This window comes from Mustela nigripes, chromosome 5 (assembly GCF_022355385.1).
Source record: "Mustela nigripes isolate SB6536 chromosome 5, MUSNIG.SB6536, whole genome shotgun sequence".
NCBI classification, from domain to species: Eukaryota; Metazoa; Chordata; class Mammalia; order Carnivora; family Mustelidae; genus Mustela; species Mustela nigripes.
This window is the reverse complement of record NC_081561.1, coordinates 84252199-84276482: the sequence shown is the minus strand read 5'-3', so window position 1 is coordinate 84276482 and position 24284 is coordinate 84252199. Positions and strand designations below refer to the sequence as shown.

The window sequence follows — 24284 nt, the reverse complement described above, 5'->3', positions numbered from 1 at the left end:
AAATCAAGCTGAATATAAGTAAGTCACTTTTCTTAGTAACTCATAGTCATATAGTTCAGCTGTTTTCCTATATATTGAATGACCACGGAATATATAAAAAGTCATCCTTTGGTTTATATTTTTTCTACTTATGTGCTTTCAGGTTTCAATTTCTGATACACTTAGGCTTACATCTTCTCTCTTTAATAATTTGGGGATTAATAGATTAATTAATAGATTGGAAAGTAGATGACCAATACTTCTTAGGTATGTATCTACTAGGAAGAATACATTCAGGCTCCCATCCATAAAGCACAGGAGTCTTTACTGTGTGAATTTAGTTCTATCTATTTTGTCTGTGTACCAGAAAATTGTTATATGACTTAACCCATATAATTAGGTATATGTGTATAATCATTCTTACCTTTTTAGCCTTTTTTTCTCAGACTTTTCTGTCCAGAGTACCCATGATATTAGAGGAACCAGAATGTGGATCCCCAGGGATCTGGAGCTTTAACAGATAATTGCTCAGCCAACTCAAATTATGTTTTTTTTTTTTTTTTAACAGTCTTCTGCTTTATTCTTAAAAATGTGTGAATATTGTGTTCTAATGTGGACATTAATATGTTTGTTTTGGACATACACCCTCATCTTTAAGTAAAATTGGAAATTTAGGAATACATATCCTGAGATTATCCCTGGTTTTGATATGTAATAATACACACCCATTATATTTGAGGAAGATAGTACAAATGCTTATGCTTAACCTTTTCTACTGCAACATTTTTAGTGGCAGGTACAAAAGTGTCTAAATGCATTGTCTGTGAATATGCTACCTACAAGCATATTTTACTAATCTAATAGTGTATGCTCTTGGGAAAGTCAATTCTTGGGTGGAGTTTGTTTTCTTAAAAGTACATCGAAATGTTTATTTTTCACTTAAAACACTTTTTAAAGTACATTAACATATTAAGTACATATATATTGCCTTTCAAGATTTTTAAAAGTTTTTGTTTCATATACATATTTTATTCAAATATGATCCAGTTTTCATTACTTTTCTTCAGACCCTAAACTAATCATATGTACTTTAAGTCATATACATAAGACTGGATAAGAGAATTTAGCTTTATTGGTATAAACCTGATGAGGTAGTGGACAAATCATCACATAATCTTGTGTGAAAAATGTTTTGTAATTTTTTATTTGCAAATTCCCTACTACAAATAAATTCTCGTTGTTTTAATAGGATCCTGATTGAGTCATTGCTTTACATTATAACTCAGTGCTCTCCATAAAGCTAAGAGATGCCCACTGGTAAGACTTTTATGAAATTTATATCTGGAATACAATTTATTTATTTACTTATTTTAAAATTTGAATTATTTTAAGGGGTTCTTTGATCTATTAATGAATACTAAACCAAATACTACAATTAGATACTTAATAGTTTGATTTCTATTTCCTATTTATTTTATTTTCTTATTTTTTTATGTTTTTTAATCAATTTTCCATTTATTTTCTTATTTTGTTTTTTATGTTTTTTATCAATTTTCTATTTAATGTTAGGTATTAAGGTTAGTATGTATTAGATGGCAGTTTGGGACTTCACTGGATAAGGTAAATAATCATTACAACAATGGTGAGGTTTTTTTCCTTATTATCAAAATGGACTGTTTACTCTAGAGCAGGTTTTAGCAACTTTTTCATAAAGAGAAAGCTAGTAAATATTTTAGGTTTATTCTCTACTACAACCTCTCACCTGTGCCACTGAGGCATAAAAGCATCCATAAGAATTCTTAACACAGTGGGCATGGCTGTGTTTCAGTAAACTTTTTTATGTATAAGAGTAAATGACTACCCTGTAGGCCGTAATCTGCCATCACCTGCTCTGGGGCAATCTTTCATTCATTCAGCATTTATTCAGCATTAGGACATGTTTATTGAGTAAGTACGCTGTGCTAGAGCTCATGAAAATAGTAGGGATGGTAGCATAGTGTAGTGGGTGAGACAGAGACAATGTAATTATTTGTGTAGATATACAAATAATTATACGGTTTCGAGCAGTGTTAGGTGCTGTGAAGAAAAAGAACAGTCTGCCATGTGAGGAATGGGGAAATTCAGATGAGATTGTCAGGAAGTGTTCCACTTTTAAGGCAACATTTGAACAGGCAGCTTAACACCAGATAGCTGAGAAGTTAGAGGAAGTTTACACCAGGTAGAAGCAGCTTGCTTATTCTGGTGGAGGAGTGAGAAGGGCAGAATGGCTAGAATGTAGGGGTCTAAGGGGCTGTTTCTCTTGGTTTCAAGCTGTAGAGGTTGGCAGGCCAGGAAATGAGAACCCTGTAGGGCGTGTGAAGGAATCATTTTGTCCTAAGTGAAGTGGGAAACTGGCAAGGTCTTAAGCAAGGGAATAACATGATCTGACTTATGTTTTAAAGAAAAAAAAATAACGTTTGGCTTTTTGTATTTATGGTATGCTGATTATTGCCTAGGCAACTGTTAGCCATTCTTCATGCAAATGATCTTTGATAGAGAATTATTCTGATTTTACAGATAGCAAAGATGAAGTTTAGAGTCGTTAAGTAACTTGCTTAAGGCCACCTAACAGTGGTAGATGCTATCATGAGTCACAAGTGGAAAATTAACTTAGTAAAGGAAACTTTTAAAGGGAGTAGCCCAAAAGGTAAGAGGGATTCAAGTGAGTGTGGTGTCACAAAGCCAAAAGAAAAGTTTTACAAAGGAAGAACTGGTTAGTTCTAACGTAGCTGAAGAACTCATGCTGATATTTACAAGACTATGTTCTTTAACATCTGCTAGCATATAGCAGATACCTGCTGTCATAGAGTTGTTTAGAAAATGACAGGAGTCTTTACCTTTGCAGTGGAGAGTGAAGCCAAGGTAAAAACCAAAGTTCGCTTTGAGGAATTGCTTAAGACCCACAGTGAGCTCACTGATGAAAGAAAAAAACTGAAGAAAAAAATGGGCAAATCTGGAGAAAAAATTGCAGTGAGTAATTGATCATTTGATAATGATGACTTATATATCTGCATGAAATTATGACTTTGATATTAAAATTCTGAGGAACTTTGGAAATTGAAAATAGTATATCTATGTTATAGTCAATAGCACAGGGTATAAAAAGCTTATGGTAGAATCTGTATGACTCTTGGGGTACTGAGTTCAATATTCAGTGCTGTGCTACCAAAATAATGTAGACAAAATGATGAGAGTGCTGAGAGAATGGGCAAACTCAAGTAGCCAACATAGTACACACTTTTAAAGAAAATGAAGGTTTTTTTTTTTTTTAAGATTTTATTTATTTATTTGACAGAGAGAGAAATCACAAGCAGGCAGAGAGAGAGGGGAGGAAGCAGGCTCCCTGCTGAGCATAGAGCCCGATGCGGGACTCAATCCCAGGACTCTGGGGCCGAAGGCAGCGGCTTAACCCACTGAGCCACCCAGGCGCCCAGAAAATGAAGGTTTTTTAATCCAGAATTGTGAAGAATTTAGGGAGTAATATGTTACTTCAGATATTCAACGGCTTGTCTTTATTTAGACTGATTGATCTGATTCTACCCAGCAGAACCAGGAGAAGTCACTGGAATCTGAAGGCAGTAATTATCTTTTTGTATTTGAGGTACACGTTCAAATGACAGTTTTTGGCAGCAAAGCTGAAGAGATTAAAGATGCTGAACTCAATAGTACTAAACAGATCAACAATTGACTACAATCTGATTACATAATATTATAGAGTCTGTAATAGTATCCACGGTTAATGTACTATTCACTCTTCAGACCTGTCTTGCTATATTAGTTGGACCTTTTATTCCTTTGACCATAATCTGTTATGTACACACACACAGACACACACACAGGCACAAATAACTTCATGCATGTTCTGGAAATTGGTACATAGTACATAGTATTTCTTTGGCTAGAGTTTTATGAGTTATGTATAGCTTATATTTTACTTGTTGCAGATTTTACCCTATTCTGAATTTTTCCATGTGACCTCTTCATTCTAATATTCTCTCTGGCAGCCATCAACATGATAGTATATATGCTCAAGTGAGACAAAAATAAGTACTAACCCTGGCCAGAATCCAGCTGCACACATGTGAGAGGTTTGTAGTACAGCTGTTTACTGTTGCATACCAATTTAGAACTCCTGGTGGAATCGGGCAGATTAGGTCTTCCATAGTGGATGCTGCGCATTTGTATAATGTGCTTCTCCCTGTGGTACTTGTATGAGTATGATAGGGAGTAGTGGGATATGGAGGATGGAACATTGCATATTGGCATATGCCCTTGCCTTGGGTAGGTGATATACATTGGACAAAAACAGAAAAAATCGTGGGAACAAAAGTATATATTTAAGGACTCAGTCAAAGTAGAACCTCATGTTTTCTCTTACTGGGCTTTCTGAACTGGACTTTGTGAGCACGAACTAGATGCTGTTTAGGCCAGGAATGCTCAATTGAATGGATAACCAAAAAATGGGCAGAGGAGATGTCCATTTAGCTATTGTCCAGTTAGATGTTGGGAACACACAAATGTGAGATGACTAAAGATAATCTACCTCACCTCTTTTGGTACCTAGTAGGCCATTCAGTTGCCGCCTTTATCAGAGATGAGTGTCCTAAGAAAAAATAGGAAGAGATTTTTTAGCTCAAAAGAAGGGGACTATTCCTGGAAGACTTAGAGGAAAACAAAATATTTTTGAAATGATTTACTTTAGGAAATAAAGTAAACCTCTTTTTATTTACTAGATAACAGTGCTTCCTATCTTTCAAGCACTTCTAAACATATTATGTATATTCACTAGTTTTTAATAACATGAAATGATGAGGTTTTATTCCATTTTAAATTAAGGAAACTGGATCACAGAGAGGTTGAATAACTGCCTGAATTTGCATAGTTGGTGGCAGAACCAGAATTCAAACTCTAACAGTCTGGCTACAGAGCCCACTCTCTTAACCATAACCCAGTAGAACCTCTGAATAACATATGAAGAGATGGGACCTCATCAGAACAAAAACATGTACAGAACAGGCAGGGTGAGATTGGAAGGGGAGCTGGCTGAAATAAGAAAAGGAAGCAAGGAAAGGCTATACTAAGAGAATTCACAATAATGCAGATTCACATTATTTTTCAATAATCTGTTAGGTACTGTGATATGAATTTTGCAAATGCTGTTTCCGATTCTCATGTTAATCATGAAACATAGGTAGTGGGACTCTTATTTTGCATGAGAGGTTTTATAAACATCAGGACATAAAAACCACTTTAACAAAGATGTTAAATGTTTTGCTAGAGCCTTAAAGCCAGCAGTAGAGTAAGGGGGATTTAAAATTATAGTCTCTCCGTGTTCTGCCTTTAGTTGCTTTTTAAAAACTGTGTCTTCAGCCTAAAACAGTAGAATTGGTACCATGGAAAAGTCTTAATTAGTGATAAGGAAAATAAATGTGAGACATTCTCCCATGAGAAGAAATGGCTAAAACTAAAATGAAGTAAATAATGAAAACCTATAGAAATATTTGACCTCTAAGTAAGTGTTCCCAGACAATGCTAATGGAGCAGAAACAGTAGAAAGAGCATGGTGAAAAAAACCTTCTGGAGATTAACAGAAAGATCTAGGAGGAGATGAGTCTATCTTGCATTCTGGGTAAAATTTATGAAATGAGAACTATATTTAGAACTTGGTAATTTCAGGAGAAAAGTTAATTTTGCAAGTATCTCAACAGAAAAAAACACATCAGGTGCATTTCAGGCCTCTCTCAGAAAACACTAAACCCAGAAGACAAGAAAGCAATATCTGTATAGTATTGAGGGGAAAATTGTATCACAAGAAATCCAATGACCTAAGTGTCAGTTGTTTGTGAGGTCAGTAGTGAACATGAGAATGAACAGAGAATTATTATAAGTGTTCTCTCCCTGAAAACAAGAAAACTGTTGAATGTGTATTATTTGAATATGTAGTACCATTTCCAGAAACATTAATCAAAAATTAAGAATGTAAGAATAAAGAATATATGGTCTGAAAATATATCTGCTTGAGTCTTTTGAGACCAGTTAAACATATAGGACTTTATTATTTGTGCCAAAAATAATTACTGAAGATTCATATTCCATAACGTACCTGTGATAATGTGAGATAACAGGAACATTGTTCTAAAACATTGGGCAAATCTTTCCTAGCTTGCAGAGCAAAAAAAAGTCCTATAACGATTACTTTTACCTAAAGTGTAGTCAGAAGTTACTTCATCCTGGAGTTCAAAATAAATGAAACAAGTAATATGTAAAATTGATTATTATACTTTCAGAGTCATCAGATGTCAAGAAAAATGGGTGCCTGGGTAGCTCAGTCGTTAAGCATCTGCCTTCAGCTCAGGTCATGATCCCGGGGTCCTGGGATCAAGCCCTGCATCTGGCTTGCTGCTGGACAGGAAGCCTGCTTCTCCCTCTCCCACTCCCCCTACTTGTGCTCCCTCTCTCTCTCTGTGTCTCTCTCCATCAAATAAATAAATAAAATCTTAAGAAAGAGAAAGAGAAAGAAAGAACTGAACAAGTGAACACAACAGACTTTTTTTTAAATTTTTTTAATTTATTTTCAGTGTAACGGTATTCATTGTTTTTGCACCACACTCAGTGCTCCATGCAATCTGTGCCCTCTCTAATACCCACCACCTGGTTCCCCCATCCTTCCACCCCCCCGCCCCTTCAAACCCCTCAGATTCTTTTTCAGAGTCCATAGTCTCTCATGGTTCACCTCCCCTTCCAATTTCCCTCAACTCCCTTCTCCTTTCTAACTCCCCTTGTCCTCCATGCTATTTGTTATGCTCCACAAATAAGTGAAACCATATGATAATGGACTCTCTCTGCTTGACTTATTTCACTCAGCATAATCTCTTCCAGTCCCATCCATGTTGCTACAAAAGTTGGGTATTCATCCTTTCTGATGGAGGCATAATACTCCCTAGTGTATATGGACCACATCTTCCTTATCCATTCGTCCGTTGAAGGGCATCTTGGTTCTTTCCACAGTTAGGTGACTGTGGCCATTGCTGCTATAAACAATGGGGTATAGATGGCCCTTCTTTTCACTACATCTGTATCTTTGGGGTAAATACCCAGGAATGCAATTGCAGGGTCATAGGGAAGCTCTATTTTTAATTTCTTGAGGAATCTCCACACTGTTCTCCAAAGTGGCTGCACCAACTTGCATTCCCACCAACAGTGTAAGAGGGTTCCCCTTTCTCCACATCTTCTCCAATGCTTGTTGTTTCCTGTCTTGCTAATTTTGGCCATTCTAACTGGTGTAAGGTGGTATCTCAATGTGGTTTTATTTTTTTTATTTTTTAAAGATTTTATTTATTTATTTGACAGAGAACACAAGTAGGCAGAGAGACAGGCAGAGAGAGAGAAGCAGGCTCTGCACTGAGCAGAGAGCCCGATGCAGGGCTCGATCCCAGGACCCTGGGATCATGACCTGGGCCGAAGGCAGAGGCTTTAACCCACTGAGCCACCCAGGCGCCCCCTCAATGTGGTTTTAATTTGAATCTCCCTGATGGCTAGTGATGATGAACATTTTTTCATGTGTCTGATAGCCATTTGCATGTCTTCATTGGAGAAGTGTCTGTTCATATCTTCTGCCCATTTTTTTTATATGATTATATGTTTTGTGTGTGTTGAGTTTGAGGAGTTCTTTATAGATCCTGGATATTGACCTTTTGTCTGTACTATCATTTGCCAATATCCTCTCCCATTCCATGGGAATTGTTTTGTTGACCACAACAGACTTTTTAAAAAAGAAACAAAGGTAGTGAAAAAAGAAATTTAAGAATAAACTCTTAGGGGTGCCTGGGTGGCTCAGTTGGTTAAATGACTGACTCCTGATTCAGCTCAGGTCATTATCTCAGGGTGGTGAGCTGGAGCCCTGGGTTGGCTCTGTAGGGAGTGCTCAGCAGGGAGTCTGCTTGAGATTTTCTCTACCTCTCCCTCTAGCCCCTCCCCCTGTGCATGCACACTCTATCTCAAATAAGTAAATCTTTAAAAAAAAAAAAATGAAGTTAATCATAAAAATAAATGTAAACAGTTTAAGCTTCCTACTTCAGAAAGCAAGCTCTAAAATTTTTTAAAATGTCAGGTGTTTAGCTTGCAACATTGACAGATCAAACAAAATGACATAAAGTTTAAAAGTTGGCAAAAGTATATACAAATCTAAAAAGAAACAGAATTTTCTCAATTATGAATATATTGAAAAAACAAAAACTTAAATAAATATGAATAAAAGAAATTTAACCCTATGTTGAGAAAATATTTGTCTCAGCCAAAATAGGTTTTCTCCCTAAGAACTCAAGAATAGCATTGGGGCACCTGGGTGGCTCCGTCAGTTGAGGTCCAACTTTTTGGTTTTTGCTCAGGTCATGATCTCAGAGTCATGAGCTCCATATCAAGCCCTATGTGGGGGCGCCTGGGTGGCTCAGTGGGTTAAGCCGCTGCCTTCGGCTCAGGTCATGATCTCAGGGTCCTGGGATCGAGTCCCGCATCGGGCTCTCTGCTCAGCAGGGAGCCTGCTTCCCTCTCTCTCTCTCTCTGCCTGCCTCTCCATCTACTTGTGATTTCTCTCTGTCAAATAAATAAATAAAATCTTTAAAAAAAAAAATAAAAAAAAATAAAAAAAAAAAAGCCCTATGTGGGGCATGGAGTCTGCTTAAGAGTCTCTCTCTCCCCAATGCCCCCCATGCACGCATACATTCTCTCTTTCAAATAAACTAATAAATCAGTTAATTTTTAAAAAGAGTATCTTAAAAATTGGCTAAGTCAGCATCAGTAAATCAGTACAAATAAGTTGAATGAAAACCATATGATTGTATAAAAGTAAGGGGAAAAGCTGTAATATTTTACTTAGAAAGAGGATACTAGTGATTTTTGAAAAATAATTTGATGTTCATGTAAGTGATAATTATGTACCTTCTGAGGTGCATACACATGGCTTATTGTGTATGATTTCAGGAGCTTCCAGGACCCCCTTTGAGAATGGAGGGTAGTCCCCTGATGACCTAAAGATACCTCACCAATAAGTACTTCCTTCAAAATCAGGATCCATAAGGAAAGATCTCTTTATCTCAAGAATATAATTAATATTTTTGAAATTTTAGTAAATATAATTAGATAAGAAATGTAAATAGCATTATCATAGCTTTTCTTCACCTAATATTTGTCTCTACTACATGCCGGGGACTATGCTAAGTGCTCTGCGCACTTACTTCACCTTATCTCACAGGAATCCTGTCACGTGAGTATACATCAGAGAACAGAGAGATTAAGGAACTTACCCAAGATCTTACAACTAGTAAGTAGTGAATCCAGATCCTTATGACTCCGGAGCATATATTCATGACAGCTGAACGGTATGGCTTCCTTGATTCACCAGTGTGTAGTGTGAGCAATGTATGACTCCCAGTGAGGAGGGCAAGGACTTATACTTGATATTCCAAATAGTAATGTTATCTGTGCCAATCAATTGAAAGTGAACAAGTATATAAAAATCATCTGTTATAGCCTAGAAACACATCAGAAAATACGGCAGAACAGAAAAATTAATAAGCATTTCATATACAGAAACTATAAAAGCCTTACAAGATCTTAAAAGTAAATTTTCTAAAAATACAGATTCTTATATTAAAAACCTATGATTTTTTTTAGTAGATATTTCAGAAAGCTTGCACTTTATGTATGCTAGTTCTTTGAAGCTTAACCCAATAGTAGCAGTCTCCAGTGGACCATTTATTTATTTATTTATTTATTTATTTATTTATATGCGGGGGGGGGGTGTTCTGTAACAAATTACCTATTTATTTATTTATTTATTTATTAACATGTGATGTGTTATTTGCTTCAGGGGTATAGGTCTGTGAATCATAAGTCTTACAGAAATCATAGCACTTACCATAGCACATACCCTCCCCAATGTCCATCACCAAGCCACCCAATCCCTTTCACCCCCCTCTTCCCTCCAGCAGCCCTCAGTTTGTTTACTGAGATTAAGAGTCTCATATGGTTTGTCTCCCTCTTTGGTTTTGTCTTGCTTCATTTTCCCTCCCTTCCCCTATTATCCTCTGTCTTGTCTTTCAAATTCGTCATATCAGTGAGATCATATAATAATTGTCTTTCTCTGACTAATTTTGCTTAGCTTAATACCCTCTAGTTCTATCCATGTCATTGCAAATGGCAAAATTTCGGGTTTTTTGATGCCTCATAGTATTCCATTGTATGTATATACCACATCTTCTTTATCCTTTCATCTGTTGGTGGACATCTGGGCTCTTTCCATAGTTTGGCTATTGTGGACATTGCTGCTATAAACATTTGGGTGTGCATGCCCCTTCGAATCACTACATTTCTATCTTTAGGGTAACTACCCAGTAGTGCAGTGCTGGGTTGTAGGGTAGCTCTATTTTCGACTTCTTGAGGAACCTCCATACTGTTTTCCAGAGTGGCTGCATCTAGCCTTTTTTATTAAAAAATCTCATTTAAAATAATTTTGATTAGAGAAACATATACTGGTGTGTTTATTCTGTCATTTGACCTAATTTGATAATATTTAATATTGGGCAGCATTTTCAATGATGTATTTGGATTAATTGTAGGGTAATTCTAAATTATAGACTTTTGATTTTACAGTATAATTATGAGCAAAATGAATGACCTGGGTGTGTTTTCTGTTGGGAAACCTGAAATGCTTTAACTCTGTGGCTCCTTTAGCAATTTCTCAAATATCTTATAATTACAGTATGGATCATTCTGCCAAAGAGAAAATTAACATTTGAGATGTGAGCAATTTATTCACTTCTGAAAAGTCATTAAGTATTTTTCTCCATGTTAATTATTTCATTTAATCTGAGGTTACTCTCAGAAATGCCAAGAGCGTAAACTAGGCCTGTGCTAATGAGATGGTTTAGAATGCAATCAGTGTGTTCAAGTGAAAAAATGAAATTATTTTCCCAATATTACACTGAACACTGATCATTGTGCTTTATCTTTATGTCACTGAATTGCACTTGGCTGAAACTTTGTTACTGTGCCTTCTTTTCCTAGCTTGACACTGTTAGAAGCAATCTTCTAAAAAGTAAAGAAACTAGAGGTGATGATGTAAGTCCTACGAGCATTGATAACTCAGAGGAGAGCATGCAAGTCACCAAAAGTAAACTAAGGAATCCTCAGTCAACGCCTGAAAATCCAGATGATGTTAGTGTAGAGGAAGAAAAGCAAGGAAAGACAAGTAAAAAGGCGGTGAAAACAGTATTCCAGATGACTGCACAAGGAATGGAACTGGAAACTCCTGTGAAGAAGGTGGATTCCACACATCAGAAAGCACGGACCAGGCCACAGCCAGGTGTTGCTCATCAGAAGAGCAAGAAGGTAGATGAAGAAAGAGAAAACAGTAATTTAGATGAGGAGGAAGAACTGTTGCAATTGTACCAACTTCAAGTAGCTGAAGAAATGGCGAAGGAGATTAAGAAGAAAATAAGAAAGAAACTCGAAGAACAGTTGACTTACTTTCCCTCAGATCCCTCATTGCATGATGGCAAACTGAACAGTGAGAAAAAAATAAAGAAAAAAAAGAAAGTTTCAATGTCGTCTAAAGCTGAAACAAGGTACTTTGCATTGACAGATATAAAATGTCCTCTAGTATTCTCAGCTTTTGAGTGATACCTGTAGTTACACTAAGAAAATTCTTAATGTTTCATGTGGATACATTACCAGTACAATAACAAGTTACACTTTCCATAGCACCTTAATATGTGCTAACTGCTTTATAAGAATTAACTTACTGATGCCTTGTAACAACCTTATGAGGAATAGTAACACTATCACCCTATTTTGCAGATAAGGAAACTTGAAAGTTTTAAGTCACAGAACCAGTATGAAGCTAAGCCAAAACCTTAGCAGTCTTGTTCTAAAGTCTCTACCCTTTAATATTTACATCTGCTTATTAAATAATAGAAACCCAATTTCTCTCCCTTTTTGGAGTTACAAATGCCTATTTGGAAAAATGAATATAGTGTTTTTCTTTATTATACAAATGATATTTGCTTATTGTAGAACATACACAAAGAAGGTGAAAGTAACCTAACCATCTAAAGGTGATCATTATAAGCAACTTAGCATACTTATTTTTTTCTATATATGGTGCTTATACATACATGTTTGCATTTGGGGTGTGAGTGCTTCTGTGATCGTATTTATATTTATATGTCTCTCTTTCTGTATTTGATTTTGCCCTGGCCTTCAGGGAGTTTTCGCTAACGTCCTCATCCAAAAATAATTCCCTTCTTACCAAAAGCTAGATAACTAGTGGTAACAAAAGGAGAGCAAAAAGAGTTGCTACTATATATATTAACTATCTGTTGCTGCACAAAAAGTCTGCTCTAGAACTTAGCAGAACAACAAACATTTATTGTCTCGGTTTCTGTGGATCAGGAATCTGAGCATGGCTTAAGTGGGTACCGCTGACTCAGGATCTCTCATGGCCTACAGTCAGGATGTCAGCTGGGGGTGCAGTCATCTTAAGGGTTGGCTGGAGTAGGATCTGCAAGTGACAGAGCTGTTGGAAGGCTTGGAATACCCACTTCTAAGTTCACTCCTGTGGTACTTGGCAAGTCTCAGGTCCTGACTGACTTGACCAGAGACATTGATTCCTTGCCACATGGGTCTCTCCATGTGGGCTACTCACAACGTGGCCACTTGCTTCCCCAGGGCAAGGGCTTTGAGAAAGAGAGAGTCATAGTCTTTATGGAATCCAATCTTTAATCTTGGTTTCAAAGTGGCATCCATTATGTTTGTCATATATTGTCTATTAGAAGTAGGTCACTAGGTCCAGCCCACAATCAAGGAAAGGGACTCAACAAATATATTAAGAGCAGGAGGCAAGGACCATTGAGGGCCATCTTAGGGGCTACTTGCCACAGTATACCTTCAGTTTTTCTTACAGCTACCATATCTGTTATGAACTTGTAAGCCATACTTACTATTACATGTGAGTTCATGAATTTTAAATAAAACCACAGGTTACATGACCATGGCATGCAAAAGGTAGTTCTCTTTAAATAATAGTATTTGGTGATGTGATAAAACAGTATGGCTTTCTGGAATTATTATTTTGAAATATTTCTCTCATCTTTTTATTTCTCAACCTCTTTTTAAAAAATATGACTATATTGGAAGTCAGTTTTTTATTATTCAGGTGCAGATTTTTTACTTGATAAATTACAAACTTTAATAGGCTTGTTTTTTCTCTACAATGAGTATAACTCTAGGCTGCTACTCCTTAGCATTTATTAGTTCACATAACACATTTTCATTTTAATAATGGCCTTCTGAAAATGTGGTAGCACACCAACCCCTGGAAAAGATAATTAATTGTTATCTAGAAATCAAAAGTTGAATATCTGAAGCCTCTTGAAAGCAGAACAAACTTAGAACACTTTTTTTTTTTTTTTTTTTTTGCTTTTAAATAAGGTAATTTAGAAATTTGTTCCTTAATCATTGACTTGGCAACACGGTGAGGATGCTTTCATCAGTCCTGTAGAAAAACAGATTTACTGCTCATAAAATATATAACTTCATCTTTTCTGGGAGTTTAGAGCTCAAGTTTAATTTGGCTCAGGTGTATATAACTCATTACCAAATATAAAATAATACCTATTGATACCTAATATGACAGTTCACCATTTTAATGCATAATATAATATATGTATCCCCTAGCAGGAAAGAATACTGATTTTAAGATTATCCTTGACTCTGTTCACTGTTCAGTTTGCTGCATCATTAAGAAGAAGAAGATTATATTTGTAATGGCTTATACTTGGTTTGTATTTGCAGTACATTGACCATCTCTGATGACACAGCTGAAAGTGAACAAAAGAAAGAATCTCCAGTTAGAACAGTTACTTCAGATTCTCATCAAGATGAGAAAATAAGCTCAGTGGAAGACAATGTAGAAGACAGCATGCAAGATGACACAAAATCCAAACCAAAAAAAAAGAAAAAGAAGGCTAAAACAGGTTTGTTATCCAAATTAAATAAAAAACATGTCTGGTAGAAATAAGTTGATTCTAGGACTTTGAGTCCTTAAAACTAAAGAAGATCTATTCCCAAAGACTATAATTTTAAAAATCCAGTATAGACTGTAGTTGACCCTTGAACAACATGGGTTTGAACTGTGAAATGCAGGCTCACTTACACTGATTTTTTTTTATAAAAAAGTAAAGTTCTGTAAATGTATTTTCTTTTTTTATGACTTCCTTACAGCATTTTCTTTTCTCTGGCTTGCTTATTTTAAGAATATAATATATGATACATGTAACATGTAAAATGTATGTTAATCCACTGTTTATGTTATCAGTAAGGCTTCTGGTCAGCAGAAGGATATTAGTCTTGGGCAAGTCAGAGATTAAGCACAGGTTTGCAAATGTGCAGGGGGTTGGCACCCCTAACCCTGGCATTGTTCAAGGGCCACCTGTGTGTGGCACTTGTTCTTAGATTCATGTATGTTAAGACATTTATTTATTTGTAACTGTGGGTCTCTTTGATCAGTCAATATTATGTAAGTGATCTCTAATTCTTGACTTAATTTAATTGAATCCTAGAATAACATTAACTTTGTTGCTGTTGTGGCACAGATTTCTTTATACTATTGAGTTTCAAACCCCTAAATAATTCAGACTCATATTTATTGAAAGTGTTAAGTGGTCAGCAGTTAATAAACATTTCACATGTTAAGGTTGCAACCCTCTGTCACACGTGATTGTCTTCCTATGTCCTCAGCCTGATTCAGTTTTTTTCCTTCCCACTTTTCCTTCCCACCCTCTTGCTTCGTGTCTTCCTCTTTACTCATTTTCTTTCTTTCCTCTTATTTTTCTTTACTTGTTATTGCCTTTTTCCTACTTCTTATATTCTTTTTATTCTTTTCAATTTCCATTTAATTGACCAAAAATGGGGACCAAAGTAGGCAATTTTAGAATTTATGGTAGTTATTGATTGGATATGCAATTGATGATGCTTTGTGGTTCCTGTGAGTATATTTGTAAAACCTTTGTTAAAGTATGATACACACATAGAAAAGTGTTCATGTTACAAGCATACTGTTTAGTGGATTTTCACAAACTGAACATGCCTATAAAATCGTCATCCAAATCTAGAAACAACACTGTTAGCACCAGAAACCCCGTAAGTCCCTTCTCTTTCATTGCCCGTCAGGAGTAGATGTTATCCTGACATCTAACACAGTTTATTTCTGCCTGGTTTTCTACTTTGATGTGAATAGAATCAGAAATACTGTGCTCTTTGTGCCTGACTTCTTTCACTGAAAATTATTTTTGTGAGATGTAGACTGTGTTGCTTGCGGTTGAGCTTATTCATTATCAGTTCTGCTTTTGCACTGTATGGATATCCATTGTGGGGCTATACTGCAGTAATTTACCAATTGTACTGATGGACATTTGAGCTGTTTCTAGTTTTAGGTGGTTACAAATAAAGCTGTAATATTCTAGCCATGTCTTCTGGCAAGCATATATATACATTTGGGGGGCATCTTTTTTTTTTTAAAGCATAGTGTTATTTATGGAGTTCCTATGTCTTTCAGAACTACTCACTGGTAGGAAACACTACTCGGAAACATGGCTGTGATCCTTTAAATATAGCATCTAAAGAAAAACTGAAAAAGTACTCCATTGCTTTCTAATATATTTATTTTGTTGAGCATCTTATTAGGAGAAGGTCACTGTCAGAGATTATGAATATTTTTCACTTTAATAAATACTTCCCATTTTCCAGAGTTGGTTTACAAACTGATGACACTAGCAGTATTTGAGAACTTCTAGTGCTCTACATCTTCACTAACATTTATATTCTCAGTATTTAAAAATTTTAGCCATTCATAATGTATAATGATATTTCGGTTTTACTTTAAACTTTGGTAACTAATGAAGTTGAGAATCTTCTTCATGTTTGTTGCATACTTGGATTTCTTTATTTTATATGCTTGTTTAAGTCTTTCGTGTATACTTTCAAGAAATGGAATTGTTTGCCTTTTACAATTTGTGAGAATTTTTTTTTGAATTTTTAATTTTTTAATTAACATATAATGTATTATTAGCCCCAGGGGTACAGGTCTGTGAATTGCCAGGTTTACACACTTTTCAGCATTCACCATAGCACATTCCTTCCCCAATATCCATAACCCCACCACCCTCTCCCTACCCCCCTCCACCTGGCAGCCCTCAGGTTGTTTTGTGAGATTATGGTTTGTCTCCCTCCCGATCCCATCTTGTTTCATTTATTCTTTTCCTACCCCCAAAACCCCCCACATTGCCTCTCAACTTCCTCATATCAGGGAGAGCATATGATAATTATCTTTCTCTGTTTGACTTATTTCGCTCAGCGTAATACCCTCTAGTTCCATCCACATCGTCACAAATGACAAGATTTCATTTCTTTTGATGGCTGCATAGTATTCCATTGTATATATATACCACTTCTTCTTTATCCATTCATCTGCTGATGGACATCTAGGTTCTTTCCGAAGTTTGGTTACTGTGGACATTGCTGCTATAAATGTTCGGGTACATGTGCCCCTTCGGATCACTACATTTGTATCTTTAGGGTAAATACCCACTGGTGCGATTGCTGGGTTGTAGGGTAGCTCTATTTTCAACTTTTTGAGGAACCTTCATACTGTTTTCCAGAGTGGTTGCACCAGCTTCCATTCCCACCAACAGTGTAGGAGGGTTCCCCTTTGTCCACATCCTCGCCAGCATCTGTCATTTCTTGACTTATTAATTTTAGCCATTCTGACTGGTGTGAGGTGGTATCTCATTGTGGTTTTGATTTGTGTTTCCCTGATGCTGAGTGATGTTGAGCACTTTTTCATGTGTCTGTTGGCCATCTGGATGTCTTCTTTGCAGAAATGTCTGTTCATGTCCTCTGCCCGTTTCTTGATTGGATTATTTGTTCTTTGGGTATTGAGTTTGATAAGATTTTTATAGATTCTGGATACTAGCCCTTTATCTGATATGTCGTTTACAAATATCTTCTCCCATTCTGTCAGTTGTCTTTTGGTTTTGCTAACTGTTTCCTTTGCTGTGCAGAAGCTTTTGCTCTTGATGAAATTTGTGAGAATATTTTATGTAGCTAGACATAAGTCTTTTCTTGGGTACAGACACACACACACACACACACACACACACACACACACACACTGCAGACATCTTCCCAGTCTGGATTTTACTATTCTCTTATTGGTATCTTTTGAAATACAGAATTCTAAAATTTGATATAGCCCAATTTATCCATTTTTTCCTTTGATGGTAAGTGCTTTCTGTGTATAAGAAATCTTTCCCAAGTTCTGAAGATGTTTTTGTATTTATTCTTTTCTAAAAGTTTTTTGTTTGCTTTTCATATTTAGCTCTGCAGGTCATCTGAAATTGGTTCTTGAATATGGTAAGAGGTAGTGGTTAAGGCCCATTTTTTTCCTGTGTGAGTATATAATTGACCTAGTACCATATATGGAAGAGAGTATCTTTTTTCCTCTATATTGCAGTGTTACCTTTATCCTAAATAACATGGCTGTGGGACTGGATCACTTTCTATTCTGTTACATTACACTGTTTGTAACAACACAACTATTCAGTTGTGTAAGTACTCTAACAGCTTTTTTTTCTTTAGCATTACCTGGGCTATTCTTTTGCCCTTTGCATTTCTATATGAACTTTAGAAGCAGTTTCTTAATTCTCCCTCTCCCTCCCCCACTCCCAGCATTATTTTTATCCAGGTAGAGTGAAACTGAAGAGATTCACAATTTAACATCTCTCTAGATAGAGTTGACATCTTTACAAAGTATTAATTCTTGCCATCCATGAAATTGGTATGTACCTCCATATTAATATCTACAGTTTATCTTGGTAATATTGTAAGTTTTGGTAGAGTCTGTCTTTAGATGTATTCCTAGGTATTTGATGTTTCTTAATGCTATTATAAATGGCATTTTTTAAATGGCATTGTCTTTTAAATTTTTGTTTTCTCTTTGTTGCTGGTATGTGTGTGTGTGTGTGTACATGCATAAAAATATATGCAGTAGTTGGTACAGCCACTTTGGAGAACAGTGTGGAGATTCCTCAAGAAATTAAAAATAGAGCTTCCCTATGACTCTGCAATTGCACTACTGGGTATTTACCCCAAAGATACAGATGTAGTGAAAAGAAGGGCCATCTGTACCCCAATGTTTATAGCAGCAATGGCCACGGTTGCCAAACTGTGGAAAGAATCAAGATGCCCTTCAACGGATGAATGGATAAGGAAGATGTGGTCCATATACCCTATGGAGTATTATGCCTCCATCAGAAAGAATAAATACCCAACTTTTGTAGCAACATGGATGGGACTGGAAGAGATTATGCTGAGTGAAATAAGTCAAGCAGAGAGAGTCAATTATCATATGGTTTCACTTATTTGTGGTGCATAACAAATAACATGGAGGACATGGGGAGATGGAAAGGAGAAGGGAGTTGAGGGTAATTGGAGGCGGAGGTGAACCATAAGAGACTATGGACTCTGAAAAACAACCTGAGGGTTTTGAAGGGGCGGGGGGGTGGGAGGTTTGGGGAGCCAAGTGGTGGGTATTAAGAAGGGTACATATTGTATGGAGCACTGGGTATGGTGCAAAAACAATGAATACTGTTATGCTGAAAAGATATTAAAAAATTAATTTAAAAAATATGCAGTGAGAAATATAATTTGTTTTTAAAAAATTAATATTGTATCCAGTGTTTTTGCTAAATTTATTACTTCTAAGCATATATCCATTGATTGTTTTGAATTTTCTACATACACAATCATATCACCTGTTAATAATGATTGTTTCATTGTGCCTTTTTCAGTCCTTATATCTTACTTCTTTTTCTTGCCTTGATACACTGGCTAGGACTTTCATTACAGTGTTAAACACCTTGGAGAAAAGCTTCCGTTAATTCACCGCTTGGTGTAATGTTTGCTCTGGGATTTCTTGTAAAATACTCCTTATCAAGTTTATGATTTACCTTGTATTCTAATTGGCTAATGGTTTTTTTAAAATCATGAATAAATACTGAATTTTACCAGGGGCTTTTTCTTTATCTTTCAACTTGGTCATACAAATTTTCACCAGTTTTTCTGTTAATGTAGTCAATTGTTATTCGAATATTAAGCCATGTTTGTGTTCCTGGGGTTAGAGGGACCTGTAGCTGCAGCTTAGTTACAGTGTATTGTGTGTGTGTGTGTGTGTGTGTTTGTGTGTGTGTGTGTATTTTAATCTGTTATTGGATTTGATTTGCTGATGCCTTGTTTAGAATATTTGTATTGGATCATGAGAGAGAATAGTTTATACAGTTCTTTCTGGAAATACCCAGTTTTTGATAGCAAGGTTTTGATACTCTCAAAAAAACTGGGAAATGTTTCATATTTTTCAATTCTTTGGAAGCATTTATATAAATTGGTGTTATTTCTTCCATAAATGTTTGGAAGAATTTACTAATGGAGACTTTTAAGCCAAGGTTTCTTTGTGGGAAGAATTTAAATCAGATTTAGTTTCTTTAATAAATATCACTCTTCACATACTGTTTTTTCTGTCAGCTTTGAGAGACTATTTCTTGAGGAATTTGTTCATTTAATCCAAATTTTCAAATTTTGTCTGTCTGTGGCATCTGAAAGGATGTCCTTTGATACTGGTAATTTGTTTTTCCTAGATTTCTTGTTCAGTCTCAGGATTTTCAGTTTTCAAAGAAATCAGACATTGGATTTGATTTTATCTGTTGTTCATTTGTGTACTATTTTGGTTATTTTATTTGTATTAGTTTCTTCATTCTCTTTTCTTTCATTTGCTGTTTTTAACTTTGTAAGATAGATTTTATAAGATTTCAGTCTTTATATATATTTAAGACTTTAACTTTTCACCTAAGTACTACTTTAGCTGCATCCCACAAATTTGTTATAATATCTTCATTGTTGTTCAATAAAAACATTTTCTAATTTCCATTTTAATTTCTCCTTCAATCACCTATTTTTAAAAGTATATTGTTTCATCTCAGCCAGCGTGATTTTCTAATTCCTTTTTGGTTTTAGTTTGTATCTGCCATTGTTATCAGAGGACATATTGTTGAATGATTTCAGTTTTTTGAATTTATTGAGGCTTTCTTTATGACCAGCTTATGGTCAATTTGCTAAATATTTCATGTGCATTTAAAAAGAGTGTGAATTCTGGTATCATTGGGTGCAGTGTCCTGTTTACGTCAGATCAAGTTTATTGTGTTCAGCTCATCTTCCTGATTTTTTTTTTAAGATTTTATTTATTTATTTGATATAGAGAGACACAGCAAGAAAGGGAACACAGGTAGGAGGAGTGAGAGAGGTAGAAGCAGGCTTCCCACTGAGCAGGGAGCCTGATGCGGGGCTCATTCCGGAGAGCCCAGGATAATGACCTGAGCTGAAAGTGGATGCTTAATGACTGAGCCACCCAGGTGCCTCTCATCTTCCTGGGTTTTTTGGCTATTTATTCTATCCATTTGTTGAGACAGGTATTAAAATTTGCACTGTGATTTGAGGTTTCTTTGTTTTTTCTTTATTTCTGTTAGGGTTTTTTTTTTTTTTTTCCTTTATGTATTTTGAAGTTATGTTATATCTTCTTGTCAGATTGACACTTCCAAGTTGTCTTAATCATTGTAACAAAATATAGACTGGATGGCTTAAACAATAAATAGTTATTTGTTCAGTCTGGAGCCTGGAAAGTCCAAGATCAAGGCACCCACAAATTTGGTGTCTGGTTAGGACCCACTTCCTGGATGTAGACTGATGCCTTTTTACTGTAACCTCACATAGCAGGGTAGCCCATCCATGAGGGCTGTACCCTCATGACCTAATCATCTCCCCACCTCTTAGTACTGTCACATTGGAGGTTGGGATTTCAACATATGTATCTTGTGGGGATACAAGCATTCAGTGTATAAGAGCAATCATTATACAGTAACTTTTTTTGTCTCTAATAATTTTCCCTCCAAGTCTACTTGTAGTTTGAGTTTGCATAGTATAGTTTTTCCCATCCTAATTTCTCTAGCATTACCACCATACAGTGCCAGATGGTGCCAACGTGGTGGAGGGCAGGTAGCCTTTAGACCTGTGCTTAGTCTGTGGTCCTCAGGTCTAGATGGAGCTTGCCATTACTGCATCTCTCCCCCACCTCACCCCTCTAGGCTTCTTTGCCTGTGCCTACTTTGCATCCCCCTTACATGGGACAAGTGTCTGTTCATTTCCTTCCTTTTTTGCCTTCACCTCTTTTCTTACCTGACCCTAGAACATGGGAGGGTCTCAGTCCCTAGCCTGTGAGCTCCTTGGGGGCAGACCCTCAGTAAATGTGAAGTGCTCTACGCCACTCCCAAAAAGCAAAAAGCCCCCTTCTTGTTTCTAGTCTTTCTGTGGATTTATATTTCTTATTTCACTGTTTTGTGTATGATCCACCTGTCTCATTTTCTTTTTCTCCTTGTCTTCTTTTGAGTTATTTATTTAAAAATTTTTCTTCTTTTATTAACTTAATTATACATATTTTTACAGTTTTGTATTTTTTTTTCCTCAGGAACATTGAGTTTATTCTTGACTTACTATAGTCTAATACAAATTAACTCCCTAACAAAATATGCTCCCCCAGAACTGCTAGAGCATTAGGATAGTTTAATTCCATCTGAACTTTGTCACGTGCTTTTTCTGTATCTCTGTCTTTCCTGTCTCATAGGTTTCTTATTATGCATTTTAGTTCTGCATGTATTTTAAACTTCATAGCTGTTTTAGTGATCATTTTGTACAGCTGATATTAATTTATTTTCATCCCAAAATTTACTTTTTCCTTAATGAATTTTCATTTTTCCATTTTTCATTTGCTTGAAGAGCTCAATTTAGTATTTCTCCTGGTATAGGCCTGCTAATCCCCTTAGGTTTTGTCGTGTTAAATGCCTTTACTTTCATTTCTATCTGTATTTGCTAGAATAGAATTTTAGGTTGTAGGTTGGTTTTCTTTAGTACTTTGGAGAAATCATTCAGTTGTCTCTTGGCTTCCATCATTTCTCTTTCTAGCACTTATGTCCCATTAGCGGAAATGTGACTTTTTTTTTCATCTGACTCATCTTTAGATTTTCTTTTTGTCTTTGATGTCAGTATTTTATCACATTATGCCTAAATATGCTTCGTTCGAATTTACCCTGCTTAGAATTTTTTGGTTGATATCACTTATTAGTTGTGGAGAATTCAATTATTCAAATTTTTTTTAGAATATGGCTTCTTCATTATTCCTTCCTCTTTTTCTAAATTATAAATTCACATTTATTTTTTTAAGTACGTCTACTTGTTTATGATTTTTCCTTATATTCTTTTAAAAAAATTTTTCCGTTATGCTTAAGTTTGGATATTGATACTGCTCTTTTTTCTGTTTCACTAATCCTGTCTTTCTGTCCAACATGATATTAATGGGTATGTGGATATAATAGAGATATATGTCCTCTCTCTTATTGAGTTCTTAATTTCAAATGCTGTGTTGTTTTGTTTTGTTTTTTAAAGTAGGCTCCATGCTTAGTATGGAACCTAGTGCAGGGCTTGAACTCTTAACCCTGAGATCAAGACCTGAGCTGAGATCAAGAACCAGACATTAACTGAGCCACCCAGGCACTCCTCAGATGCTTTATTTTTCCTTTCCAGAATGTTGGGTTGTTGTTATTGTTGTTGTTGTTGTTTTCAAGATTTTATTTATTTATTTGAGAGAGAGAGTGAGAAAGAACATGAGAGGGAGAGGTCAGAGGGAGAAGCAGACTTCCTGCAGAGCTGGGAGCCCTATGCGGGACTTGATCCCAGGACTCCAGGATCATTACCTGAGCGGAAGGCAGTAGTTTAACCAACTGAGCCACACAGGCGCCCAGTCTGTTGGGTTTTTTAATGGATTCCGGTTCTCTGTTGAAAGTTTCCATTTTAACCCATTTTTTCCTTTATTTTCTTAAACATATTGATAATCATAGTTATCTAAAGTCCTTGTGTGCTAATTCCGGAATGGATCATCTGTGGGTCAGCTTCTGTTTTCTCTCTTTTCTCCTGGTTGTTGGTCATATAGTCTTGCCCCTTTATATGTAGTAACTTTTTATTATATGCTGGATGTTGTGTGTAGAATGCTAGAGGCTACAGATGATTTTATTTTCTACTAGAAAAGGTTTCCTCTTTACTCTTAGGCAGATAGGGTGAAGAAACTGATTTTAATCCATCAGGAATTGGGCCATGTCAGGGTTAGATTGTAGTTTTGATAAAAACTGTATCTTCAATTTGCCCCATTTCTAAGATGTGGCATTATAGGAGTTTTGAACTGAGAATCTGGCAGGTATTTGTCTCTTCAGCCTCAAAGATTCAGTTTAGGCCTTCTGAGGTTTTCAGCCTGGTCCTTTAGCCTTCTGTCCCATTCAGCTTCAAAATTTGGCAGCTACCTTGAAGGGGAGACTGACCAGGTGTTTGAGGCTCCTCAGGTCTACAGTTTTGTCACTAGCCCCATGTGAATGCCAGAATCTCTGCTGGTTTCTCTGTCCCCCAGTAGGGGTCTTCTGCCAGGGCCATGCCTGGATTCTCAACCTCTAGTTGTGCCCAGAATTAATAAGTGACCCCAGGTGAAAAGCAGCTATAGGTGGAAAAGGACCATGCCCTCTAGGGCTTTATTTTGCCCGTTTTGTTTCAGGCCCCTCCCCCTGGCCCCTCCCCCTGGTGGTCATCGTCTCCTAGTACCACAAGCCTGAGAGATTTCACTACTACTTTAGTCAATCACATAGCCTCAGAATTCAGTTTTGTGGGGGGGAAATTAGCTATGTGTTTGAGGCTCCTCAGATCTCTGTGACTGCTTTAGCCCAATCAGCCACTTACCACTAAAAGTTTTGTGGGTACTCTTTCACCCAGTGGTGACCTTTTGTGGGGGCCAAACCCTGATCCTCAGCCCACACCCTGAAACAGTAAATGTCCCCAGAGACTAAAATAGCTACTAGTCCATCAGCTTACCACTGAATGATTCTCCCTTTCTGGAATTTTAGCCCATCTGCTGTACATTGTTTCCATACTGTTCTGATGCCTTTACCAGTAAGGTTTTTGTACTTCATTTGGCTTTTTCAAGTTGTTACGAGAAGCATTGACCTGCTACATCCAACCCAGAAGTAGAAATTACTGTTACAGATGAGTTGAGTATTGCATATTCCACT

General features: G+C 36.3%; 1 protein-coding gene across 8 annotated transcripts in view; it reads left to right on the top strand.

Moving 5' to 3' along the window:
- The window catches only part of AHI1 (Abelson helper integration site 1), a 219739-nt gene that overhangs the window by 3812 nt on the left and 191643 nt on the right, over positions 1–24284 (top strand). For all 8 annotated transcript variants that reach the window (XR_009404471.1, XM_059400772.1, XM_059400771.1 and 5 more), the window contains exons 3-6: positions 1229–1296; positions 2864–2988; positions 11083–11642; positions 13870–14051. Coding sequence is in view for 7 of the 8 variants with exons in the window: in XM_059400772.1 (XP_059256755.1) it covers positions 1287–1296; positions 2864–2988; positions 11083–11642; positions 13870–14051 (877 nt within the window). In the remaining variant the exon portion in view is untranslated. The remainder of the gene's footprint in view (positions 1–1228; positions 1297–2863; positions 2989–11082; positions 11643–13869; positions 14052–24284) is intronic.